At 44.9% G+C, this 22,858-nt stretch overlaps 1 protein-coding gene across 1 annotated transcript in view; it reads left to right on the forward strand.

Annotated features, from left to right (window-relative positions):
* The first annotated feature begins 803 nt into the window (after positions 1-803).
* Positions 804-22,858, forward strand: part of LOC121556691 (protein Jade-1) — an 87,198-nt gene continuing 65,143 nt past the window's right edge. Inside the window, exons 1-2 of the mRNA XM_045215004.1 lie at positions 804-960; positions 2,358-2,446. Of these exons, the coding sequence (XP_045070939.1) occupies positions 890-960; positions 2,358-2,446 (160 nt within the window). The 5' untranslated portion in view covers positions 804-889. The remainder of the gene's footprint in view (positions 961-2,357; positions 2,447-22,858) is intronic.

Here is a 22,858-nt window from a genome sequence, read left to right on the forward strand (position 1 = left end):
CTGAGGATGCTTGGCCAATTGTGCACCACCCTATGGGACTCCCAATCAAGGCCGGATTGTGATACAGGCTGGAATTGAACCAGGGTCTGTAATGATGCCTCTAGCACTGAGATGCAGTGCCTTAGACTGCTGCGCCACCATAATTCCCTTGTATTCACTAACTGTAAGTCGCTCTGGATAAGAGCGTCTGCTAAATGACTAAAAATGTAAAAATGTAATGTACATTTTATACATTTTGTCATTACAATGCTGTGCCAATGGTGAGGTCGTCACTAGTTACCACAGCAACAAAGTCATAAACCCCGCCTATATAAAGCTAACCCTAACCACACTGCCAACTTTATGCCTAGCCTTAAATTAACACCTAAAAGCACATTGTTGTTTTCATGAATTTTTATGATATACTTTGTGGCTGTGGTAACTAGTGACAACCCAATAGCTGATGACTGGTCATTTGTCAACTATCAAGACACACAACTCAAAACCCATTGGATGACAAAGCCAGAAGTCCCGCCCCTCTGACCTTCTCCTCCAATGGGTTTTGAGAAGGAGACGAAAGGACGCGAGGAGAATGCGATTGAGAAAAGGCCAATGTACAGGTTTGCGTTCCAAAAAAAAAAAATCGACCTATGGATATATTTTTGGTTCTTCGGTTGAAGGTTATAACGAGGAGCATTGGCGATTGTGAACTTTTTTCAGGCGGTTTTAGGCAATGACTATCTATCTATCTATATATATATATATATATATATATATATATATGAAGCTTTTAGGTCACCTTTTCGATTAATCACGCAAAAACGCTTTGCCCAATGAAAGTGCCCCCTCTTGCGACAACAGGCAGTAGTCGAGTATACCCTCCAAATACGCCACTGTTTGTGTTTGAGGAATGCGGGGTGAGCGGTACCCGCTGCTGCGAGAGCTGTATTTAGACACACCACCGCATCGGCCAGACGTGCTGTAGGTATTGTCCCGTTTTTAAAAAAAATATTATTCCTCTGGTTTTTAAACAACAGGCATTTCTCATTTAAACTATGTTTTTCATCCCAGGTAGGGTTGTGCTACCATATTCCCAGCCCGTTAGCACAGAGTTGCCGCTAGTTAGTACGTCATTTAAAATGGCGCCAAGATTGAAGTTCAGAGGGCCACCGAATCTGTCATAATGTTCCATAATAAACATAAGAAATTATATTCGCACTCGCTAACGTCCTCTTTAATTGTATATGCAGAGCGGTGGCATAATATTGTGGTCAAGCGATACTATACATCTCATCTTAGCCAAATTCGCTGAATGGGAACTTAGCATTAGCTAGGCTAGCTGACTTGCTAACGTTCACCTTACGTGGCTTAAAGCAGATAGCTACTAGCTAGCCAGTTAGCTTAGCTAGTTAACTAGCTACCGTGTTTACTAGTTAGGGTGTGAGCGCGACAAGCGGTCTCTGCCAAGTTGGCACGTCAGGCAAGCTGTCTTTCAGTGACAAACAAACATGTTTTCTTATTTACTGTTGTTCGTATAGCTAGCTAACTAGCTGCGCATGCTTGTTTGTTTGACACGTTGTCGCAGGTCATACATGGTTGTGCTTGGTCAACATAAGGTAGTAGATTCGCTAAGAATTTTTTTGTCTAATATGAGTATGTTCCTGCCTAGCTAGTTGTTTGAACATTGGGGTGGTTTATTATAGCTAAACATGTTCTAACCTTACACGGTTTAACCTGGGGCGCGTTCATCATGTGCGTTCACGACAACTGGGAACTCTCAAAATACGAGGTCAAATCATGACCGTAGTGATCTTCAGGTCGGGAAGTCGGAGCTCTAGAAAGAGGCCGAAGTTCCTAAGTTGGAATTCCGAGTTTGATGACAGTTCAAAACGATTTTTTCACATTCGGAGTTCGTCCCAGTTTTCGTGAACGTTCGGAAGTCGGAGATTTCCGAGTTCCCAGTTGTTTGGAACGCGGCATAGGTCATCATGGGCACACCTGTGTAGAACGTTCAGACACAGCCATGAGGTCATTGTTACGTAGTTAATAGTGTTTTTTGCTTGACGTCTTGGATGGGAATTAACACGTCATTAGAACAGGTGTGTTTCACTCCTCCATAGTTAGTTAGGAGGCTTGAAACTAATGTATGAAGAGTGACTAACACTTCTGTGTGATGTTACTGTTGAGGTTAATATTTTGTTTCTTCATAATTGCAAACTATTTACCATACTATTCTGTCTACTCTGTCCAACAACTCTTCATTGATCATCAGTCAGGCAGATGACAGCCATGTTTAGTGTCTGGTGACAGAGTTAGGTACATGGAGGCAAAGGAATCTGTCTGGACTGGGCAGTTGGTTATGAATCTCCTCTTTTCAGATTACACCATTACACCTTGACCTCGCCAAGACTGACCATGAAGAGAAGTCGGCATCCAAGCAGCAGCGAAGAAGACTCTGATAATGGAAGTAAGCATTCTCTCTAGTCTAGACTAATGCTGCGTTCAAAACAACTGGGAACTCAGAAGAATACAAGGTCAAATCATGACTTCAGTGATTTTCAGGTCGGAAAGTCTCCTGAGTGGCGCAGTGGTCTAAGGCACTGCATCGCAGTGCTAGCTGTGCCACTAGAGATCCTGGTTCGAATCCAGGCTCTGTCGCAGCCGGCCGCAACCGGGAGACTCATGGGCGGCGCACAATTGGCCCAGCGTCGTCCAGGGTAGGGGAGGGAATGGCCGGCAGGGATGTAGCTCAGTTGATAGAGCATGGCGTTTGCAATGCCAGGGTTGTGGGTTCAATTCCCACGGGGGGCCAGTATAAAAAAATATGTATTCACTAACTGTAAGTCGCTCTGGATAAGAGCGTCAGCTAAATGACTAAAAATGTAAAAAGTCGGAGCTCTAGAAAAAGGCTAGAGTTCCCGAGTTGGAATACTGACTTGGATGACCGTTCAAATCACATTTTCCCAGTCGGAACAATTTTTTTTCAGAGTTCCCAGTTGTTTTGAACACGGCATAACCCTAACCTCTCCCCCAGACTGACCCTGAAGGTGTCCGCATGCTTTCCAGACGAAACAGTTCGGAAGAGTCAGTGCATATACAGTGCATCCCCCTCATCAATCTACACACAATAGCCCATAATGACAAAGCGAAAACAGGTTTTTAGAAAATGTTGCGCATTTTAATACCGTAACTTACTTAGGCCTATATTTCAATACTTACAGTGCATTCGGAAAGTATTCAGACTTTTTCCACATTTTGTTACGTTACAGCATTATTCTAAAATGGATCAAATGTTTAAAAAAATCCTCATCAATCTACACACACTACCCCATAATGACAACGCAAAAACATTTATTTTGAAAAATTGCAAATGTATTAAAAATAAAACATACCTTATTTACATAAGTATTCAGACCCTTTGCTATGAGACTCAACATTTAGCTCAGGTGCCTCCTGTTTCCATTGATCATTCTTGAGATGTTTCTACAACTTGATTGGAGTCCACCTGTGGTCAATTCAATTGATTGGACATGATTTGGAACGGCACACGCCTGTCTATATAAGGTCCCACAGTTGACCGTGCACGTCAGAGCAAAAACCAAGCTATGAGGTCGAAGGAATTGTCTGAGGAGCTCTGAGACAGGATTGTGTCGAGGCACAGATCTGGGGAAGGTTACCAAAACATTTATGCAGCATTGAAGGTCCCTAAGAACACAGTGGGCTCTATCATTCTTAAATGGAAGATATTTGGAACCACCAAGACTCTTCCTAGAGCTGGCTGCCCGGCCAAACTGAGCAATCGAGGGAGAAAGGCCTTGGTCAGGGAGGTGACCAAGAACCCGATGGTCACTCTGACAGAGCTCCAGAGTTCCTCTGTGGAGATGGGAGAACCTTCCAGAAGAGACAACCATCTCTGCAGCACTCCACCAATCAGGCCTTTATGGTGGTGGCCAGACGGAAGCCACTCCTCAGTAAAAGGCACATGACAGCCCACTTGGAGTTTGCCAAAAGGCACCTAAAGGACTCTCAGACCATGAGAAACAAGATTCTTTGGACTGATGAAACCAAGATTTAACTCTTTGGCCTGAATGCCAAGTGTCACGTCTGGAGGAAACCTGGCACCATCCCAACAGTGAAGCATGGTGGTGGCAGCATCATGCTGTGGGGATGTTTTTCAGCGGCAGGGAGACTAGTCAGGATTGAGGCAAACATGAACGGAGCAAAGTACAGAGAGATCCTTGATGAAAGTTTTCTCCAGAGCGCTCAGGACCTCAGACTGGGGAGAAGGTTCACCTTCCAACAGGACAACGACCCTAAGCACACAGCCAAGACAACACAGGAGTGGCTTCGGGACAAGTCTCTGAATGTCCTTGAGTGGCCCAGCCAGAGCCCGGACTTGAACCTGATCGAACATCTCTGGAGAGACCTGAAAATAGCTGTGCTGCAACGCTCCCCATCCAACCTGACAGAGCTTGAGAGGATCTGCAGAGAAAAATGGGAGAAACTCCCCAAATACAGGTGTGCCAAGCTTGTAGCGTCATACCCAAGAAGACTCGAGGCTGTAATCGCTGCCAAAGGTACTTCAACAAAGTACTGAGTAAAGGATCTGAATACTTTATTTTTATTAAGGTTGCTGGTTCTAATCCCCGGGCCGACTAGGTGAAAAATCTGTCTGTGCCCTTAAGCAAGGCACTTAACCCTAAATGCTCCTGTAAGTCGCTCTGGATAAGAGCGTCTGCTAAATGACTTAAATGTAAATGTATTTTAAATACATTTGCAAAAATGTCTAAAAACCTGTTTTTGCTTTGTCATTATGGGGTATTGTGTGTAGAATGATGAGGAAAAAACCAAATAATTTAATCCATTTTAGAATAAGGCTGGAACATAAACATTTGGAAAAAGTCAAGGGGTCTGAATACTTTCCGAATGCACTGTATTGTGACGCCTTTTGAGACGTTTTTGTTTGTTTTGGACTTTGGCAAGTTTTTTGAGGGGCTGTTTGGGCACATTATGGAGGCAAGCCAAAGTTCGGTGATTGGTCAACAGGATTCTTCAATAAAGTCTTGGTTGTCATTCTACGAGAGACGACTCGTTTTCATGCACATTTTTTCCATTGAGAAATACTGCACCAAACATCCGCGTCTAAGATCTCCTCGTCAAAATTAATGACATTTCTTGAGTTATATTAGATTAATTCTGACTATTTTGAGGAAGTGTACAATTGCCGATTTTGTATTAATTTATTAGTACATTTTTAAATATTTTTTTTCAAGGGACAGTCTTTTTTCTATATATATGTTTTGGCATGCTGATGCCTTAACCTCTACCCCAGACTAAACCTAACCTCTACCCCAGACTAAACCTAACCTCTACCCCAGACTAAACCTAACCTCTACCCCAGACTAAACCTAACCTCTACCCCAGACTAAACCTAACCTCTACCCCAGACTAAACCTAACCTCTACCCCAGACTAAACCTAACCTCTACCCCAGACTAAACCTAACCTCTACCCCAGACTAAACCTAACCTCTACCCCAGACTAAACCTAACCTCTACCACAGACTAACCCCAGGACTTGACATTAACTTATTTTTTTTACTTGTGAGAAAGCTCAAGTCACTTAAAAAATAAAAAGTGCTCTGTAACACCATATTTACATAATATAATGTATAGGAACCACTTTACAAAATGAAATGCATTACTATATTTCCCCATAGAGAATCAGACAAAGTAGGCTACTCTGCCTATTGGCTACTCTGCCTATTGGCTACTCTGCCTATTGGCTTCTTTGCATATTGGCTTCTTTGCATATTCAAGCCTGTCTCAAAGTACCCTTGGTAGCCTATAGCAATGAGGCTGATGCAACAGATAAGACCGCTTAGCTTAAAATGTTGATTACGTTTTATTTCTTCATATTATAAGCTCAGCAATGGCTGTAGGCTACATGCAAATGTTCCAAAACGCAATTAGCGGGAAACCGCATACGCAAGCGGTTTCATGTGACAGAGATGTAAATATCAGTTCGAATGAGCCTAAAGCCACAGACTGGCCAAACGCGTATTTCTAAAAATGAATTCAAAGGCACTGAGCCTAAAAAGGCATTTTTCATTTGTATTTCATTCTAAGTAAGTCACATCCTATATGTTGCAATTGATAGACTATAATGATTTAATACAGCAACATGTTGTTTACGTGCTTAGCTGTAATGTTCCTGCCAGCCTAGTGTGGCACAATTTCTTTCTTTGTAGGTTAGTCTTGAAATAATTGAAATAATATGCTAATAATATGCTAATAATAATAATATAGCCTAAATAATTATACCTGTCTCCTGACCTATTTAGTGTTGATATGCTGTTTCATACGACATGTAGACTATTTGAAATGATGAGCGCTTCTTACAGTCACCTTTTCATGTTTTATAAAAAATACTTTTCATTCAAATTATATGATTTGGTTTCAAAACTTAAAAACCAAATGGTAGGTCCAGGTAGTTACAAAAATAGATTGGTGTTGGTGAAATTGTCATTTTAATGGACAGAATTTGGAGCTGCATTTTTATTTATTTTTCCTGTGTGCGAGGAGCGTTTTTTAGTGGAGCAGTTGGAAAGGATGTGGAGCACCAGAGCAGGATTTCCCTAACCGCTCACATGCTCAGTTCTGATCCAATTCTGATTGCAGTAATTGTTTGATAATGTGATTTTGCATGAATCTTTTTTTAGTTATTTTTTATATATTTTTTTTTATAACTTATCCCGGACAAGCGTTAATATCGAGCCCTACCTAACCTCTACCCCAGACTATAGGTCTTCACGGATCCAATTGTACCCGAATACCCGAGACCCGATCCGGGACCCGAGTGGGTTCGGATCTAGAATTTTAAACTAGATGGTATTTTTCCATGAAGAAAAATTGGTGGGACTTGCTTTAACTCTTTACAAGTATTTTTGTGGTAGTGGAAGACGTTTAAAATGTTTTACTTAAGCCAATAAGTTAAATATAGTCAAAGTAAAATGTAGTTAATTAATTGGTCTAATTACTTTGATAGACTACACTATCAACCTTATGACTTTGAATTGTGGGGCAGTTAGATCACACATTTCATTACAAATAACTACACTCAGACTAGCCTACTACACTTGTATCCAGTCTCCTACTAGAATACCACAGTATATGAACCTGTAAGAATAGAGTACAGAAGACAAGGAGGCATTGAAGTTTAAAATAAATTACAAAACTTTATTTTATCCTAGCGTTTATCCCTTAATTCAACCATACATTAATTTCTTAATCAAATGATAAAAGAAAGTTATGACTGGATATATAAAGTACACAGGAAGACCTAATGATGGAGGGATAAAACAAGGTTCAGTTGGACTAGTTGGTATGTGGATGGTTGAAGGTGTGGATAGTGTGGAGGGGTGATTGGTAGTTGTTATTGCTGTTCTGCAGAGAAGTGCACCAAGGTGTCATACACTTTGTTTGCGGTGTTGAGAAACGTGGTCAAGGTGATTAGTGTCAAAGTCACGATGTTTACTCATTGTCTCATGCTTAGAATGTTCTCCTCCATCGTTAAAATGTGAAAGTTCTGAAAGGTTCCATGGTAGTTAATTCAACAGCGGGAAGTTGGCAGAATGAGTTGAATGGTTACTAAATCAGCAGTACCTCTTTATTGGTAGTAGATATTTCTGTTCTGATTTCACATTTGAATAGCACAGAAGTAGACAGATGTCATAGTAGGCCCTTGTAGCTCAGTTGGTAGAGCATGGCGTTTGCAACGCCAGGGTTGTGGGTTCGATTCCCACGGGGGGCCAGTATAAAAATGTATGCACTCACTAACTGTAAGTCGCTCTGGATAAGAGCGTCTGCTAAATGACTAAAATGTAAATGTAAAATGTCATACCCTCTACCCCTTTGCCTAACTTGTTGGGAAAGTGGTCAAAATGCCAGTTTATAACATTTACATTTTAGTCATTTAGCAGATGCTCTCATCCAGAGCGACTTACAGTTAGTGAGTGCATACATTAATTTTTTATTTTTCATACTGGCCCCCCGTGGGAATCGAACCCACAACCCTGACGTTGCAAAAGCCATGCTCTACCAACTGAGCTACATCCCTGCCGGCCATTCCCTCCCCTACCCTGGACGACGCTGGGCCAATTGTGCGCCGCCCCATGGGTCTCCCGGTCGCGGCCGGCTACGACAGAGCCTGGATTCGAACCAGGATCTCTAGTGGCACAGCTAGCACTGCGATGCAGTGCCTTAGACCACTAGGCAACTCTGTATAAAAATGTTAGAGAAAATGTTGTTGTGGTCACTTAAACAGCTGTAACGCTTGATCGGGACCAGATCATTCTGTTATTATTTCACATTGTAATAGCAGAGAAGTAGAGGAAGATACCCTCTAACGTTTTGTGTAAGTGTTTGGCGAAGTGGTCAAAGTAGCTGATTTGTGTCAAAAGTTTATTTTATTTTAAAACTTTTGTGAGTAATGTTTCCCTTGTTCATTTCCCATTTGTTTGTCTATTCCATTTGCTTTGGCAGTGTAAACATGTTTCACATTCCAAAAAAAGCCCATTGGAGGGAGGGAGAGAGAGAGCGAGAGAGAGAGAGAGTAGGAACAGAGAGTAGGAACAGAGAGACACACAGAGAAGGAACAGAGAGACACACAGAGAGAAGGAACAGAGAGACACACAGAGAGACACACAGAGAGAAGGAGCAGAGAGACACACAGAGAGAAGGAGCAGAGAGACACACAGAGAGAAGGAACAGAGAGAAGGAACAGAGAGAAGGAACAGAGAGACACACAGAGAGAAGGAACAGAGAGACACACAGAGAGAAGGAACAGAGAGACACACAGAGAGAAGGAACAGAGAGACACACAGAGAAGGAGCAGAGAGACACACAGAGAAGGAACAGAGAGACACACAGAGAGACACACAGAGAGAAGGAGCAGAGAGACACACAGAGAGAAGGAACAGAGAGAAGGAACAGAGAGAAGGAACAGAGAGACACACAGAGAGAAGGAACAGAGAGAAGGAACAGAGAGAAGGAACAGAGAGAAGGAACAGAGAGACACACAGAGAGAAGGAACAGAGAGACACACAGAGAGAAGGAACAGAGAGACACACAGAGAGAAGGAACAGAGAGACACACAGAGAGAAGGAACAGAGAGACACACAGAGAGAAGGAACAGAGAGACACACAGAGAAGGAGCAGAGAGACACACAGAGAAGGAGCAGAGAGACACACAGAGAGACACACAGAGAGAAGGAGCAGAGAGACACACAGAGAGAAGGAACAGAGAGAAGGAACAGAGAGAAGGAACAGAGAGACACACAGAGAGAAGGAACAGAGAGACACACAGAGAGACACACAGAGAGAAGGAACAGAGAGACACACAGAGAGAAGGAACAGAGAGACACACAGAGAGAAGGAACAGAGAGACACACAGAGAGAAGGAACAGAGAGACACACAGAGAGAAGGAACAGAGAGACACACAGAGAGAAGGAACAGAGAGACACACAGAGAGAAGGAACAGAGAGACACACAGAGAGAAGGAACAGAGAGACACACAGAGAGACACACAGAGAGAAGGAACAGAGAGACACACAGAGAGAAGGAACAGAGAGACACACAGAGAGAAGGAACAGAGAGACACACAGAGAGAAGGAACAGAGAGACACACAGAGAGAAGGAACAGAGAGACACACAGAGAGAAGGAACAGAGAGACACACAGAGAGAAGAAACAGAGAGAAGGAACAGAGAGACACACAGAGAGAAGGAACAGAGAGACACACAGAGAGAAGTAACAGAGAGACACACAGAGAGACACACAGAGAGAAGGAACAGAGAGACACACAGAGAGAAGGAACAGAGAGACACACAGAGAGAAGGAACAGAGACACACAGAGAGAAGGAACAGAGAGACACAGAGAGAAGGAACAGAGAGACACACAGAGAGAAGGAACAGAGAGAAGCACAGCAGAGAGAAGGAACAGAGAGAAACAGAGAGACACACAGAGAGAAGGAACAGAGAGACACACAGAGAGAAGGAGAAACAGAGAGACACACAGAGAGAAGGAACAGAGAGACACACAGAGAGAAGGAACAGAGAGACACACAGAGAGAAGGAACAAGAAACAGAGAGACACACAGAGAGAAGGAGCAGAGAGACACACAGAGAAGGAACAGAGAGAACGCAGAGAGACACACAGAGAGAAGGAACAGAGAGACACACAGAGAGAAGGAACAGAGAGAAGGACACACAGAGAGAAGGAACAGAGAGACACACAGAGAGAAGGAACAGAGAGACACACAGAGAGAAGGAACAGAGAGACACACAGAGAGAAGGAAACAGAGAGACACACAGAGAGAAGGAACAGAGAGACACACAGAGAGAAGGAACAGAGAGACACACAGAGAGAAGGAACAGAGAGACACACAGCAGAGAAGGAGCAGAGAGACACACAGAGAGAAGGAACAGAGAGACACACAGAGAGAAGGAACAGAGAGACACACAGAGAGAAGGAACAGAGAGACACACAGAGAGAAGGAACAGAGAGAAGGAACAGAGAGACACACAGAGAGAAGGAACAGAGAGAACACAGAGAGAAGGAACAGAGAGACACACAGAGAGAAGGAACAGAGAGACACACAGAGAAGGAACAGAGAGAAGGAACAGAGAGACACACAGAGAGAAGGAACAGAGAGACACACAGAGAGAAGGAACAGAGAGACACACAGAGAGAAGGAACAGAGAGACACACAGAGAGAAGGAACAGAGAGACACAGAGAGAAGGAACAGAGAGACACAGAGAGAAGGAACAGAGAGACACACAGAGAGAAGGAACAGAGAGACACACAGAGAGAAGGAACAGAGAGAAGGAACAGAGAGACACACAGAGAGAAGGAACAGAGAGACACACAGAGAGAAGGAACAGAGAGACACACAGAGAGAAGGAACAGAGAGACACACAGAGAGAAGGAACAGAGAGAAGGAACAGAGAGACACACAGAGAGAAGGAACAGAGAGACACACAGAGGAAGGAGACCAGAGAACACAGAGACACACAGAGAGAAGGAAACAGAGAGACACACAGAGAGAAGGAACAGAGAGACACACAGAGAGACACACAGAGAGAAGGAACAGAGAGACACACAGAGAGAAGGAACAGAGAGACACACAGAGAGAAGGAACAGAGAGACACACAGAGAGAAGGAACAGAGAGACACACAGAGAGAAGGAACAGAGAGACACACAGAGAGAAGGAACAGAGAGACACACAGAGAGAAGGAACAGAGAGACACACAGAGAGAAGGAACAGAGAGACACACAGAGAGAAGGAACAGAGAGACACACAGAGAGACACACAGAGAGAAGGAACAGAGAGACACACAGAGAGAAGGAACAGAGAGACACACAGAGAGAAGGAACAGAGACACACAGAGAGAAGGAACAGAGAGACACAGAGAGAAGGAACAGAGACACACAGAGAGAAGGAACAGAGAGAGGAACACAGAGAGAAGGAACAGAGAGACACACAGAGAGAAGGAACAGAGAGACACACAGAGAGAAGGAACAGAGAGACACACAGAGAGACGGAAAGAGAGACACACAGAGAGAAGGAACAGAGAGACACACAGAGAGAAGGAACAGAGAGACACACAGAGAGAAGGAACAGAGAGACACACAGAGAGAAGGAACAGAGAGACACACAGAGAGAAGGAACAGAGAGACACACAGAGAGAAGGAACAGAGAGACACACAGAGAGAAGACACACAGAGAGAAGGAACAGAGAGACACACAGAGAGAAGGAACAGAGAGACACACAGAGAGAAGGAACAGAGAGACACAGAGAGAAGGAACAGAGAGACACACAGAGAAGGACACAGAGAGACACACAGAGAGAAGGAACAGAGAGACACACAGAGAGAAGGAACAGAGAGACACACAGAGAGAAGGAACAGAGAGACACACAGAGAGAAGGAACAGAGAGACACACAGAGAGAAGGAACAGAGAGACACACAGAGAGAAGGAACAGAGAGACACAGAGAGACACACAGAGAGACACACAGAGAGAAGGAGACAGAGAGACACACAGAGAGAAGGAACAGAGAGACACACAGAGAGAAGGAACAGAGAGACACACAGAGAGAGGAACAGAGACACAGAGAGAAGGAACAGAGAGAGACACACAGAGAGAAGGAACAGAGAGACACACAGAGAGAAGGAACAGAGAGACACACAGAGACACACAGAGAGAAGGAACAGAGAGACACACAGAGAGAAGGAACAGAGAGACACACAGAGAGAAGGAACAGAGAGACACACAGAGAGAAGGAACAGAGAGACACACAGAGAGACACACAGAGAGAAGGAACAGAGAGACACACAGAGAGAAGGAACAGAGAGACACACAGAGAGAAGGAACAGAGAGACACACAGAGAGACACACAGAGAGAAGGAACAGAGAGACACACAGAGAGAAGGAACAGAGAGACACACAGAGAGACACACAGAGAGAAGGAACAGAGAGACACACAGAGAGAAGGAGACACAGAGAGACACACAGAGAGAAGGAACAGAGAGACACACAGAGAGAAGGAACAGAGAGACACACAGAGAGAAGGAACAGAGAGACACACAGAGAGAAGGAACAGAGAGACACAGAGACAGAGAGACACACAGAGAGAAGGAACAGAGAGACACACAGAGAGAAGGAACAGAGAGACACACAGAGAGACACACAGAGAGAAGGAACAGAGAGACACACAGAGAGAAGGAACAGAGAGACACACAGAGAGAAGGAACAGAGAGACACACAGAGAGAAGGAACAGAGAGACACACAGAGAGAAGGAACAGAGAGACACACAGAGAGAAGGAACAGAGAGACACACAGAGAGAAGGAACAGAGAGACACACAGAGAGAAGGAACAGAGAGACACACAGAGAGAAGGAACAGAGAGACACACAGAGAGAAGGAACGAAAGACAGAGAGACACAGAGAGAAGGAACAGAGAGACACACAGAGAGAAGGAAACAGAGAGACACACAGAGAGAAGGAACAGAGAGAAGAAACACAGAGAGAAGGAAGACAGAGAGACACACAGAGAGAAGGAACAGAGAGACACACAGAGAGAAGGAACAGAGAGACACACAGAGAGAAGGAACAGAGAGACACACAGAGAGAAGGAACAGAGAGACGACACAGAGAGAAGGAACAGAGAGACACAAGAAGACACAGAGAGAAGGAACAGAGAGACACACAGAGAGAAGGAACAGAGAGACACACAGAGAGACACACAGAGAGAAGGAACAGAGAGACACACAGAGAGAAGGAACAGAGAGACACACAGAGAGAAGGAACAGAGAGACACAGAGAGAGAAGGAACAGAGAGACACACAGAGAGAAGGAACAGAGAGACACAGAGAGAAGGAACAGAGAGACACACAGAGAGAAGGAACAGAGAGACACAGAGAGAAGGAACAGAGAGACACAGAGAGAAGGAACAGAGAGACACACAGAGAGAAGGAACAAAGAGAAGGAACAGAGAGACACACAGAGAGAAGGAACAGAGAGACACACAGAGAGAAGGAACAGAGAGACACACAGAGAGAAGGAACAGAGAGACACACAGAGAGAAGGAACAGAGAGACACACAGAGAGAAGGAACAGAGAGAAGGAACAGAGAGAAGGAACAGAGAGACACACAGAGAGAAGGAACAGAGAGACACACAGAGAGACACACAGAGAGAAGGAACAGAGAGACACACAGAGAGAAGGAACAGAGAGACACACAGAGAGAAGGAACAGAGAGACACAGAGAGAGAAGGAACAGAGAGACACACAGAGAGAAGGAACAGAGAGACACACAGGGAGAAGGAACAGAGAGACACACAGAGGGAAGGAACAGAGAGACACACAGAGAGAAGGAACAGAGAGACACACAGAGAGAAGGAACAGAGAGACACACAGAGAGAAGGAACAGAGAGACACACAGAGAGAAGGAACAGAGAGACACACAGAGAGAAGGAACAGAGAGACACACAGAGAGAAGGAACAGAGACACACAGAGAGAAGGAACAGAGAGACACAGAGAGAAGGAACAGAGAGACACAGAGAGAAGGAACAGAGAGACACACAGAGAGAAGGAACAGAGAGAAGGAACAGAGAGACACACAGAGAGAAGGAACAGAGAGACACACAGAGAGACACACAGAGAGAAGGAACAGAGAGACACACAGAGAGAAGGAACAGAGAGAAGGAACAGAGAGACACACAGAGAGAAGGAACAGAGAGACACACAGAGAGAAGGAACAGAGAGACACACAGAGAGACACACAGAGAGAAGGAACAGAGAGACACACAGAGAGAAGGAACAGAGAGGCACACAGAGAGAAGGAACAGAGAGACACACAGAGAGACACACAGAGAGAAGGAACAGAGAGACACACAGAGAGAAGGAACAGAGAGACACACAGAGAGAAGGAACAGAGAGACACACAGAGAGAAGGAACAGAGAGAAGGAACAGAGAGAAGGAACAGAGAGAGAGCGAGAGAGATTTGCTGTTGATCTGGTGCTTCTGTCACCAACCAAGGAGGGCCTACAGCAGCACCTAGATCTTCTGCACAGATTCTGTCAGACCTGGGCCCTGACAGTAAATATCAGTAAGACAAAAATAATGGTGTTCCAAAAAAGGTCAGGTTGCCAGGATCACAAATACAAATTCCATCTAGACACCGTTGCCCTAGAGAACACAAAATACGCTACATACCTCGGCCTAAAGATCAGCGCCACAGGTAACTTCCACAAAGCTGTGAACGATCTGAGAGACAAGGCAAAAAGGGCCTTCTATGCCATCAAAAGGAACATAACATTCGACAAACCAATTGAATCAGTTATAGAACCCATTGCCCTTTATGGTTGTGAGGTCTGGGGTCCGCTCACCAACCAAGAATTCATAAAATGAGACAAACACCAAATTGAGACTCTGCATGCAGAATTCTGCAAAAATATTGTCCGTGTACAACGTAAAACACCAAATAATGCATTCAAAACAGAATTAGGGCGATTTTATCAAAATCCAGAAAAGAGCTGTTAAATTCTACAACCACCTAAAAGGAAGCGATTCCCAAACTTTCCATAACAAACCATCACCTCTAGACAGAAGAATCTAGAGAAGAGTCCCCTAAGCAAGCTGGTCCTGGGGCTCTGTTCACAAACACAAACAGACCCCACAAAGCCTTAGGACAACAACACAATTAGACCAAACCAAATCATGAGAAAACTAAAGATAATTAACAAAAAAACAGAGCAAACTAGTATGGTATTTGGCCCTAAACAGAGAGTACACAGTGGCAGAATACCTGACCACTGTGACTGACCCAAACTTAAGGAAAGCTTTGACTATGTACAGACTCAGTGAGCATAGCCTTGCTATTGAGAAAGGCCGCCGTAGGCAGACCTGGCTCTCAAGAGAAGACAGGCTATGTGCACACTGCCCACAAAATGAGGTGGAAACTGAGCTGCATTTCCTAACCTCCTCCCAAATGTATGACCGTATTAGAGACACGTTTCCCTCAGATTACACAGATCCACAAAGAATTCAAAAACAAACCCAATTTTGATAAACTCCCATATCTACTGGGTGAAAAACCACAGTGTGCCATCACAGCAGCAAGATTTGTGACCTGTTGCCACAAGAAAAGGGCAACCAGTGAAGAACAAACACCATTGTAAATACAACCCATATTTGTGTTTATTTATTTTCCCTTTTGTACTTTAACTATTTGCACATCATTATAACACTGTATATATACATAATGACATTTGAAAAATCTTTATTATTTTGGAACTTTTGTGAGTGTAATATTTACTGTTAATTTTTTATTTTTCACTTGCTTTGGCAATGTAAACATATGTTTCCCATGCCAATAAAGCCCTTTGAATTGAATTGAGAAGCACGACACATAGACAGTCACAAAATCCAATATGGCGTCCAAAATCCAATATGGCAGCCATACTACCATATGATGGAGTTCAAATCACGTGTAAATAGGAATTTTGTAGATGAGGCATTTTTTTCTGAATTGTGATAGACTGTTTTGGTTTAAATCAATTTGATTCTGAATCCAATATGGCCAACATAATTAGACTCAAACACCTTCACCTGCATATAAATTGCCCTGGTTTATTGTGTATTGTGTTATTCTGTTTTTAAATGGTTTCCTAAGGCTCCTGGTATAACTAGCACTATGAGTGGCACTGACATGCCTCTGTTGTGTTTGAATAGCTGAAGCAAACTAGCTTTTCAATGTGTTCATGTTTTTCACGACACAAGCACATAGTAGTGTAACCAAGTTCCAGTAAAACAACCTTTAATAATACAGTCAGCTACTCTAGCAGTGGATATGTTCAGCTCTAACATTTCCCCTCTTTTACCCACTGAAACTAGTGGACAAGGTTGATTGGATGTCTTTGAGGTGACCAGGACATGAGTGTGTCCTAACAAGGAGGAGCCAGAGTAGCCAGTAGTGGTTGGTGTCCTTCTGGGGCCTGACCAGGTTGCACAGCTAACTGGTCATTCTGGGCAAGCTGCAGCGACAAGGGCAGTGTCCTTCCTGTATGACTGGCAGGGTATTGGGGCTGGGTGGGGATCAGTTGCCATGTCTACGACAGTTGGGTGCAGGTACTCAGCAGATGCAGCTTGCATTCCAACGAGACCCATTGACTAACTGGAATGTTATCTCAGCCTGAATGATGCTGGGGATACTCCAGTAGTGGAATGGTTGGGTGTCTGGTTATGAAGGACAGTCTGTGAAAGGACTATCACAAACAGACCTGCTCTTAGATCTTTACAACGCCTAATTGACCTGTGGGTGGAGGTTTTTACATTAAATGTGGCAAAAAGTCCTGCAGGTCACGTCCTATATATTCCTTTGGGAGTCGGATACAATGATTATTTGGCCAATATTTACTGTGGGTAGTTGGCTGTGATTAGGGTCTGGGACAGGCCCAGCAGGAGATGTGGAGAGACCCAGAACCTGTGAGGGTGACCTCAGGTGACCTAGAGGTCAGTTAGAGTGTAGCTAGGTCCTAGACTAGGACTAAGAAGCGTTGGTTGTGAGGGACGGAGAACAGCTCCACACATATTTACATCTGAAGATGGTCCCTGGACTTTGATGGACAGTGAAGGGCTTGCAGAGGAGGTGGAGCTGGTCAAGCATGGTGCACAAAGAGCACTCTCTCCCAGTCAATCCCCAGCAGAGGAGGTGGAGCTGGTCAAGCATGGTGCACAAAGAGCACTCTCTCCCAGTCAATCCCCAGCAGAGGAGGTGGAGCTGGTCAACCATGGTGCACAAAGAGCACTCTCTCCCAGTCAATCCCCAGCAGAGGAGGTGGAGCTGGTCAACCATGGTACACAAAGAGCACTCTCTCCCAGTCAATCCCCAGCAGAGGAGGTGGAGCTGGTCAACCATGGTGCACAAAGAGCACTCTCTCCCAGTCAATCCCCAGCAGAGGAGGTGGAGCTGGTCAACCATGGTGCACAAAGAGCACTCTCTCCCAGTCAATCCCCAGCAGAGGAGGTGGAGCTGGTCAACCATGGTGCACAAAGAGCACTCTCTCCCAGTCAATCCCCAGCAGAGGAGGTGGAGCTGGTCAACCATGGTGCACAAAGACCACTCTCTCCCAGTCAATCCCCAGCCACCATACATAATCACATACAGCATCGTTGTTTAAGAACAGTTTCCCAGACCAATGCATGAGTCACCCCAGCATGAAAGCGCATTCTTCACATGCGAGTCCAGTTCAGGTGTCACATGGGCTGGCCCTCTATGGGTGATAGCAAAATACCCTATTTATCCAGAAGTATGTGGACACCCTTCCAATTAGTGGCTTGGGTTATTCAGACTCGACCGTTGCTGACAGGTGTATAAAATGGAGCACACAGCCATGCAGTCTCCATAGACAAACACCGGAAGAAAAATGGCCTTACTGAAGAACTCCGTGACTTTCAACGTGGCACCGTCATAGGATGCCACCTTTCCAACAAGTCAGTCAGTCAAATTTCTGCCCTGCTAGAGCTGCCCCGGTCAACTGTAAGTGCTGTTATTGTGAAGTGGAAACATCTAGGAGCAACAACGGCTCAGCCGTGAAGTGGTAGGACACACAAGCTCACAGAACGGGACCGCCGAGTGCTGAAGCGAGTAGCACAAAAATGCCTGTCCTCGGTTGCAACACTCACTACCAAGTTCCAAACTGCATCTGGAAGCAATGTCAGCACAATAACTGTTCGTCGGGAGCTTCATGAAATGTGTTTCCATGGCCGAGCAGCCGCACACAAGCCTAAGATCGCCATGCACAATGCCAAGCGTCAGCTGGAGTGGTGTAAAGCTCGCCGCCATTGGACTCTGGAGCAGTGGAAACGCGTTCTCTGGAGTGATGAATCACGATTCACAATCTGGCAGTCCGACGGACGAATCTGGGTTTGGCCAATGCATAGTGCCAACTGTAAAGTTTGGTGGAGGATGAATAATGGTCTGGGGCTGTTTTTCATGGTTTGTGCTAGGCCCCTTATTTCCAGTGAAGGGAAATCTTAACGCTACAGCATACAATGACATTCTAGACAATTCTGTGCTTCCAACGTTGTTGCAACAGCTTGGGGAAGGCCATTTCCTGTTTCAGCATGACAATGCCCCTGTGCACAAAGCGAGATCCATACAGAAGTGGTTTGTCGATTGGTGTGGAAGAACTTGACTGGCCTGCACAGAGCCCTGACCTCAACCCCATCGAAGACCTTTGGATTTAATTGGAACGCTGACTGCGAGACAGTTCTAATCACTCAACATCAGTGCCGACCTCACTAATGCTCTTGTGGCTGAATGGAAGCAAGTCCCCACAGCAATGTTCCAACATCTAGTGGAAAGCCTTCCCAGAAGAGTGGAGGCTGTTATAGCAGCAAAGAGGGGACCAACTCCATATTAATGGCCATAATTTTGGAATGAGATGTTTGACAAGCAGGTGTCCACATACTTTTGGTCAGTAGTGTAGGTACATATGAGGGCAATGCACTCCAGCACTTTCCAGACAGCATCTTTGCTGTTGAATGGCCACCTGTTGAGTGTCAGTCCAGCTCCATGGTGTCTCGGTCTCTAGTAACAGCCTGAGTGGAGGATTGATGGTGGAGTGGGTCTATCGAGGACAGTTCTGGGAGATTCATGATAGCATTGACATTGGAGTTGTGTTGGCTCAATGTGGTGAACACCTGCCTTATGAGTTTGTCATCATGTGAGGTTACATCTTCCCCATCCACCATAATGTCACCAAGTCAACTCCAGGGCAGACAGCCAAGATTGTAGAAATGATTGTCTGGAAAAAGCAATGTGCCAGACCTACCCAAACAGCAGAAGAGTGCACCAGAACATCCCAATGACATCACACATGCATTGAGCCAGCAGAAGGGTGATGTTGGATTCAGGCAGCTGTATTGGACTAGCCATGAATCAAAGCTCACTGCTAAATAATGAGGGAACTTAAGATCCCAATCCTGGAGGCAGTTATACCCCAGTTAGAGGACGTCCAGGGATCTCTCTCCTTTCATTGGAGCCTCCCAGTTGGAGGATGTCCAGGGATCTCTCTCCTTTCATTGGAGCCTCCCAGTTGGTAAACTGTAAGTTGTAGAGCTAGGGAGAGGATGTCCAGGGATCTCTCTCCTTTCATTGGCGCCTCCCAGTTGGTAAACTGTAAGTTGTAGAGCTAGGGAGAGGATGTCCAGGGATCTCTCTCCTTTCATTGGAGCCTCCCAGTTGGTATACTGTAAGTTGTAGAGCTAGGGAGAAGGGGTCAGAGTCCAGGGATCTCACTCCTTTCATTGGAGCCTCCCAGTTGGTAAACTGTAAGTTGTAGAGCTAGGGAGAGGATGTCCAGGGATCTCTCTCCTTTCATTGGAGCCTCCCAGTTGGTAAACTGTAATTTGTAGAGCTAGGGAGAGGATGTCCAGGGATCTCTCTCCTTTCATTGGAGCCTCCCAGTTGGTAAACTGTAAGTTGTAGAGCTAGGGAGAGGATGTCCAGGGATCTCTCTCCTTTCATTGGAGCCTCCCAGTTGGTAAACTGTAAGTTGTAGAGCTAGGGAGAGGATGTCCAGGGATCTCTCTCCTTTCATTGGAGCCTCCCAGTTGGTAAACTGTAAGTTGTAGAGCTAGGGAGAGGATGTCCAGGGATCTCTCTCCTTTCATTGGAGCCTCCCAGTTGGTAAACTGTAAGTTGTAGAGCTAGGGAGAGGATGTCCAGGGATCTCTCTCCTTTCATTGGAGCCTCCCAGTTGGTAAACTGTAATTTGTAGAGCTAGGGAGAGGATGTCCAGGGATCTCTCTCCTTTCATTGGAGCCTCCCAGTTGGTAAACTGTAAGTTGTAGAGCTAGGGAGAGGATGTCCAGGGATCTCTCTCCTTTCATTGGAGCCTCCCAGTTGGTAAACTGTAAGTTGTAGAGCTAGGGAGAGGATGTCCAGGGATCTCTCTCCTTTCATTGGAGCCTCCCAGTTGGTAAACTGTAAGTTGTAGAGCTAGGGAGAGGATGTCCAGGGATCTCTCTCCTTTCATTGGAGCCTCCCAGTTGGTAAACTGTAAGTTGTAGAGCTAGGGAGAGGATGTCCAGGGATCTCTCTCCTTTCATTGGAGCCTCCCAGTTGGTAAACTGTCATTTGTAGAGCTAGGGAGAGGATGTCCAGGGATCTCTCTCCTTTCATTGGAGCCTCCCAGTTGGTAAACTGTAAGTTGTAGAGCTAGGGAGAGGATGTCCAGGGATCTCTCTCCTTTCATTGGAGCCTCCGAGTTGGAGGATGTCCAGGGATCTCTCTCCTTTCATTGGAGCCTCCCAGTTGGAGGATGTCCAGGGATCTCTCTCCTTTCATTGGAGCCTCCCAGTTGGTATACTGTAAGTTGTAGAGCTAGGGAGAAGGGGTCAGAGTCCAGGGATCTCACTCCTTTCATTGGAGCCTCCGAGTTGCCTCATTGATCCTCAGAGGCTTGTGACTTGGAATACTAGGTGTTGCCATGCCAACCAGTCTGCTGCCTTTCCTATATCCAGACAATGGTGATTGAGTGTCACTATGGCAGACCTACTGGATTCCCAACATAGTATGAGGTACAGCTTGTAAGTACACTACACACATCTGAAAGATGTCTCATTTAAATATACAGGTGATTTAAAACACCATTTAATGCTATTGTGGCCGCCATATTGGATTTTGGAGACCATAATGGATTTGGAGAACATAAAATCCACAGAGGAAAATAAATGACAGTTTTCACTCTCTGAGCCCACTTGTTTTCTTTAGTGAAGATTACAACAACCTCAAAAGACGTATAACCAGGGGTCGGAATGAAGGCCGTCCCATCCCGGGAAGATAAACAATATGACTGGGATGGTTCAGACTTTGGGACAGTTGCAGGACGATAGGCCAGGAAAATATAAAATGCATACAACAGTAAAATGTTTACGGCCAGGTTTCAAACAATGATATAGCTGGCTAGACATCGCATATGGAATTATTTAGGTTATTAGAATATCATTGAAGGCTGGGGAACAGACACGGTGAAGGCTGGGGAACAGACACGGTGAAGGCTGGGGAACAGACACGGTGAAGGCTGGGGAACAGACACGGTGAAGGCTGGGGAACAGACACGGTGAAGGCTGGGGAACAGACACGGTGAAGGCTGGGGAACAGACACGGTGAAGGCTGGGGAACAGACACGGTGAAGGCTGGGGAACAGACACGGTGAAGGCTGGGGAACAGACACGGTGAAGGCTGGGGAACAGACACGGTGAAGGCTGGGGAACAAATCTAGCCTATTACCAATGTTATCTGATGAAGTATGACTTAATGGCAACATCGGATGTCCACTGAATGACTATATCTTTGCGCATCAAAAATATGATGCCTGCTTACGCGCTGTAGGCATCCATTACACAGGGGATTGGCTGCTATGGCACCTTGACAGTCTTGTAGCCAATGAGAAGCTTTCCAGGGATGTGCAGTTGACCTGGGTGGGACAAAGCAAGGCCTAGATTATTTTCTGCGTAATGCGAACTATTGCTACCTGGCTCAGAGACGAGACGCACCGTGCAGCTACATTACATTGGAAACAGATTTCATCGCTTTAATTTCATCGCTTTAGCATAAAAGATGGCTTCTCAAGAAAATGAAAGAAAAGGTAAAAACTAAGAATATCAGGAAGCTAAAAAGAAGGCAGCTATGAATAATTAATCACCTCTAGACAATATTATTATAATTAATAATTATACCGACAAAATACTGGAGTCGGACTCGGATCAGGGGAGCGATTTGGACAACGAGGATTTCAACTCGGCCGCCGAAGATTGCTTTCTAGAAGGATTGGATCCACTTTTAGATCTGTAAGTAAATTATTTTCATGACTTTTTATATAGCTAATTTACTATATGTATTTCGTTTTTTTATAAGTTGTCTGCTTTTGTGCTTTGGATTTAGTTTACATAGGCCTATGTAACAAGTAATTTCAATGTTATATAATTCCAAAGTAGTTATTGTCTACGTTTCATATTAGTTCACTGTTTGCTGTTCCAAGTTTCATCCTTGTAACTTGAGAGGCCACTAAACTCTCATGGCCATTGTTTATTTGTGGTTCTCACCTCTACCTTTGTCTCCAAAGTGTTGCTGTTTGCTTTCTATGTGAGTCACTGTACAGATAAAGTTTAGGCTTGGTGTTTTTACTTTACAGTAATGTCGTTTTGTAAATTTAGTCATGTGTAATTCTGTGTGTCTTACAACAATATATCCCTTTATTTTATTCACCACAGAGTGGAGGATGCAGAGGATTTGGATGATGA

This window comes from Coregonus clupeaformis, unplaced genomic scaffold (assembly GCF_020615455.1).
Source record: "Coregonus clupeaformis isolate EN_2021a unplaced genomic scaffold, ASM2061545v1 scaf0350, whole genome shotgun sequence".
Lineage (NCBI taxonomy): Eukaryota > Metazoa > Chordata > Actinopteri > Salmoniformes > Salmonidae > Coregonus > Coregonus clupeaformis.